Here is a 5,989-nt window from a genome sequence, read left to right on the forward strand (position 1 = left end):
GATAGTCTAAATAAATACTATTTTTTGGTTTAAATTTTTCTAATTCTCTTTTAGGTAGCATTGTTATTGTTTTCATCTTCAGTACATGTTTTTTTTTTTTTTTTTTTTTTTTTATTGGTAGTGTGTCATGTGCAATTGGGTTATTGGTAGTATCATAAAGAGATTCATCATGCAATGAGATTATGGTGTATGAAGTTTTAGATTTATCTTGTTGTGTATATGACTGAGATCTTAGTTGTGCTATGAACTCTTTATCTTACAAGCACATGTTGATATTTGGTAGCGGTAGTTTTTCCCTACAAGTTTCATGTGTTGTGAGACATCTAATTCTAAATTAATTAAATGCATATGTCTTTTTTTTTTTGTAACTACTAATTTATTTTTTAATTTAAGTAATAAGAGCAATAAAATGGGGAAATTATGATGTGGAACCGTGTCCACCTTGCAAGGTGGATAAAGGTGGACACGGTTCCAAAACTGTTCATAATTATGAATATATAGTTCAAAAATTATGAACATATAGTTCTATAATTATGAACATAGAGTTGTGAACATAATTATGAACATATAGTTTTGTAATTATGAATATAGAGATTCAATAATTGTGAATATGAAGTTAAAAAATTATGAATATATAGCTTTATAATTATGAACATATAGTTCAGTATTTATGAATATAGAGTTCTGTAATTGTGAATATAGAGTTCAATAATTATGAATATGAAGTTCAAAAATTATGAATATATAGCTTTATAATTATGAACATATAGTTCAGTAATTATGAACATAGAATTGTGTCCACATTGCAAGGTGGACACAATTCCACATCATAACGATTGAATAAAGTGGCGTACATACTTTTCATCCATAATAATGAAATCATTGATTTTTTTTTTAATTTTCATTCATTGTTGAGACAAATTGTTTTGAGAGTTTGTCAATGACAATTATTGCTGTCAATAGATGATGATAATAAATAATTCAAAATATAAGGTTACAATAGATATTATTATAATAATATAGTAAAAGTTAACTTACAAATTTCTTTAGAAGTTTTCATTCATTGATAAAAGCATAATTGAAATATTAAGTTTGTTCTCAATAATCAAAAGAAGATTAATTAAACGAAAAAAAAAAAAAAAACTGAACTCAAATTAAAATTTTTTTTTAATGAAAGAAAACCAAATGATTATCAAAGTTCCGGATTTATAATCATTGAATGCTATGTATTTAGTCGGGCTAATTATTTGACCAAAGTTTATGTTAAATTTTATATTTTATTTTTTAATACATATTAAAATATTCATAGTATATGTTTAACAATTATGCTAACTCTAATTGGAATGCGGTTCGAACCTAAGACCTTTCTTATAGAAATTAATGAGTAAGTTAAGAATAATAAATAGTTAACGGAATATTCCGTTAATAAAGTTTATACTAACGGAATTTAAGGTTATTTAAAGAAAGAAAATAATATAATAAAGGGCAAATAAGGAAAATCATTAAAAATACTAAAATCAAAATACTATGAACCATTCATTTTAAGAAACTAAGTAGTACCGACATTTTTTTTAGTCCAGTTAAGGGCCTAACATTATTGGCTCTTATTAGAATTGTAGATTGTAGATATATATATATATATATATATATATATATATATATATATAAAGTAAAATCCTCCTAGCAAGTTTTCCCCCCTCCCCCTTCAAAACTTAGGGACATTTTTGTAATCCCCCCTCCCCCTTCAAAACTTAGGGAGGGGAGAAAACTTGCTAGGAGGATTTTACTTTATATATATATATATATATATATATATATATATATATATATATATAATCTAAAAACTTAATAAGTCTCAATCAAGGTTATACCCTTGATTTATGTCTATCTTTTTGTATGCTAATAAAGGTATACATTTTGCTTTAAATGTTGTACACTTCAATGTTATTAGACAAAGTTGTCCCTATTACATTATTGTTAGACAAAAATGCCCTTACACCGTTATAACTCCGTTACTTTTAAATTCTAACATTGATGACTCCATCTTATTACCATATATACACCTATATATATATTATTATATCCATATCATATTCTTTAATTATCATTTTATTATATTATATAATTAATAATAATAATTAATTTAATTGTTGATTAGTGGTCAAAAAAATTAATTATTAGTTATATTTTAATTAAATTTTTATGATTGGTAAATAATATATCTATGTGTATAAAATATATATATTATTTGTGTATATATAATTCAAATTATTATTTTTAATTATTTTTATTTGTCAATATTTTAATATTGGGCATGAATTTTCGCGCATCGCGCGTACAAAATGCTAGTGTATATATATATATATATATATATATATATATATATATATATATATATAGATTATTAGGTATTATCGCTTAAAAAAACTAGTTTCTTAAATAAGCTTTAAAAAAATATTCCGTATTTCCGTATAAGATAAAGATAATTGTGGAATGTTTTTATGGAAGGAAAATTAGTAACGTTTTTTTAGCTCACCAAGAAAGGAAAATATTATTCAAAAAAAAATATTACACTACCAAAAATGCTAATCACAGTGTTATATATACGGATATGCTAAGAGGAAGAAACAATACAGAATTTCATAAAAATGGAGTATACTTTTAACTCCAAACCCATCTCCATTGCTTTTTTCTCTCTATTGTTCATTGCTAGTTTTGGTGAGGCCAACCAAACTTACCATGCCAACAATGAATCAAGGAAATTGAACAGGATTAGAGCTTATCTCAACAAGATCAATAAGCCTGCTGTCAAGTCAATCCAGGCATTTTTTATCAATCATTTTCTTTACCTTTTTTTTTTTTTTTTTTTTTTTTTTTTTTTTTTTTTGTATTAATTTTATCAAATTGTGTACCATTTTGATGTGGCATCATCTAATTTTAGGTGTTATCTTTAAACGTGTATCATACTCAGACTAATCATTCTTCCAAATGCTGAACCCCAACCCTAAGGGCCCCCACACCCCGACACTCAGACTAATCATGGTTCGCATCATGTTAGCCTAATTAATGGGTCAAACTGGTGCTAGCCAGTTTGGGGGTTTTAAACTCTCCACTTGATGAGAGTGCACAACCCACTACTCATGCTAATCAAGTCGGTTTCATGTAATCAATATATTGTGAATTGAATCAATTCAAATAATCAAATATTATGACACTTGTCTTAAACAATATAAACAATATGGGGTAGTGCAAAATTTGATATAAAATAATAATTTTTTGTTTGCAAAATGTTGAATCTCCAATCCCAAAGGCTTCCACGTCCTGACTTGACAGAGCACTGGGGAGATGGATTGTGACTGACTTTTTAATATCTATCTTTGACTGACTTTTTTTTTTATTGTTTTCTTTTGGTGATATAGGATCCGTATGGTGATATTATAGATTGTGTTTTGTTTCATCAACAACCGGCCTTTGATCATCCATTGCTAAAGGGGCAAAAATCATTGGTGAATACGACATCCATTATGCTTTCACAAACATATATTTTTTGTCATTTCCAAACTTTAGGGTTATAATTTATTTTAGAGATAATAATAACCATTTATTTCTTATTTCTTTTCTATATAAAATTGTAGCATCAAGTACCTAAAGCCCACAATAACTCAAACAATGAGCTCAAAAGCTTCCAGGCGTGGAGAAAGTCTGGAGAAACATGTCCAGAAGGAACGGTTGCCATCAGAAGGACAACTGAACAAGACATTCTAAGAGCTGGTTCTGTTCGCAAATTCCGACAAAAAGTCATACGATATCAAACGGTGTGCCTCGAGATCTCTTTTTTGTCTAGTCTAGATTTATAAGTGGCAGTATACTTTTAGTAGTTTTTTTTTTTTTTTTTCAAAATATCCTTTTTTTTTTTTTTAAGGATCATCATGCTATAATAATACTTGGACTAAAATGATGTTTTGAAAAAAAATGAATTGTCACTTATAAATTCAGTACCGAAAAGTGAATTAACTCTACTTTTCATTTCCCACAATCAGTGAGGGTAGTGGAATATGGATTTTTCTATGATATGTTTATTATTTTATTGATTTGATTTTATGATTATATTTGAATTTGGAGGCTGGGGATGACGTGGAATGGGCATTGGCATATGTAGCAGGAGGAAAATATAAGGGAGCGGCGGCGAATCTGAATCTTTGGGCACCTGTTCTAAGCGACAATCAAGAATTCAGCTTAGCACAAATCTATGTTGGTGCTGGAACAAATGACCAGGATGTCAACACCCTTCAGGCTGGTTGGATAGTATGTTCTTCATATAATCTTTCAACCAATTAACATAATTAATATATGAGCAAACTATGTGGTTCATAAAGTTGTACCATCCTCCCCCTTCGTTCTGTGGGACTATCTCAAGTGGTAAATCACCTGACTTAAAGTCACTATTCTAGTTGCATTAGGGGAACGATTTCCACAGTTCCACCAACAACATCTTGACTCTAGGGGCCTAGGGCTCTCCAAGCTAGAGTTTGGACCCTTAGGCTCTCTAAATTGGAGGTAGTTGATAGAAGTGTATGTGGAGATAGATCTCTTGTGTACAAAATCAATGACAAGAACTGACGAGGGAGGTGCTTGGGTAATTCTCGATTTATCTCCTCCAGTAACTCTTTAACAAATTAAAAGTTCTGGGGAGCTAATGATTATTGATTAGTCTAGCGCAAGCTGGTATAGATCAGCAAGCAAAGGTGATATAATAGGCTTTACAAAGATATGATAATATACCATATGCTTGACCAAAGATGAGAGAATACAATTTGTAAAGTAAAATGTATAATTTTATAAAGTATACGATTTTAGCTCACTACATTTTATATATAACCAAAAAAAAAAAAGGGTTAAGGATATTTTGATTATAATTGAAGTTAATTCCTCAAACCTTGCAGGTAGCACCAACTTTGTATAGGGACAGTAAGCCAAGACTCTTCAGCTATTGGACTGTAAGTGATTTCATTTTATTTATTTATTTATTTTTACTTTTCAACATTTTTACTATCTAAATATTTCTAAATTTTTATTTACTTGCAAATGGGTAATTTATTTATGGAGTGCAGGCGGATTCATCCAGATCAACTGGTTGCTTCAATGTACTTTGCCCAGGCTATATTCACACCAGTCCTGACATTGCCGTTGGGATAATACTAGATCCACCATCCACATATAATGGGGAGCAACGTGATGGTTACTTTGAAATTTTGCAGGTAAACATACTACAAATAAATATTTATCTCCATTTTTTATTAAAATTTTACTTCCTCTTTTGAATGAGAATTAAAGTATTTGCAAATGCGCCATTATTTATATTTGTACATTTTCATTACCTTTCAATGTCCTACATTTCCCAATATCTCGTGTCTCTATTCTCATTTCATTGTTTCCAAAATGTTGAATCTCCAATCCTAGGGGCGTGACCTCACAAATTTCAATACTATCTAATCACAACACAAAACAATTAATATCCGCACGGGTAGCTTAATTGGTTCTTGGGTGACAAATTGTGAGTAATGATGCAAGATCGCACCCGGGTAGGAGTTAGACTTTATGTGATCCTCTCATTGTGACACTAGACATTGGTCCTTCTACAAATTCTGTGGTGCCCCTAAAGTGAAGAATTTCATTTTTTTTTTTTTATGGATAGACACAAGACAATTAATTGGGGCATTATTGGTCCTCCCTTATTTATCACATTCACAAATCCTTTATGGTCCAGGGTAAATGATTTCACCTTTTATGGACAAACACAAGACAATTAATTGTGGCATTATTAGTCTTTCCTGATTTTTCACTTCCACAAATCATGTGAAACCCATGGCGAAGGATTTCACTTTTTGTGGGCAGACAGAAGAGTTAATTGTGGCATTATTTGTCCTCCCTAATTGACCACCTCCACAAATCTTGTGGGGTATTCTTCCCAAAAAGGAAATCATAGTAA

The 5,989-nt window shown here is 29.8% G+C and overlaps 1 protein-coding gene across 1 annotated transcript; it reads left to right on the forward strand.

Annotated features, from left to right (window-relative positions):
* The first annotated feature begins 2,648 nt into the window (after nt 1–2,648).
* LOC109172166 lies at nt 2,649–5,776 on the forward strand. Its single transcript, XM_019321316.1, has 7 exons — nt 2,649–2,822; nt 3,420–3,506; nt 3,636–3,815; nt 4,123–4,305; nt 4,944–4,997; nt 5,112–5,258; nt 5,768–5,776. Exons 1-7 carry the CDS (start codon nt 2,649–2,651, stop codon nt 5,774–5,776), a joined length of 834 nt encoding a protein of 277 aa, XP_019176861.1.
* The last annotated feature ends 213 nt before the right edge of the window (nt 5,777–5,989 follow it).

Source organism: Ipomoea nil, unplaced genomic scaffold (genome assembly GCF_001879475.1).
Source record: "Ipomoea nil cultivar Tokyo-kokei standard unplaced genomic scaffold, Asagao_1.1 scaffold0415, whole genome shotgun sequence".
NCBI classification, from domain to species: domain Eukaryota; kingdom Viridiplantae; phylum Streptophyta; class Magnoliopsida; order Solanales; family Convolvulaceae; genus Ipomoea; species Ipomoea nil.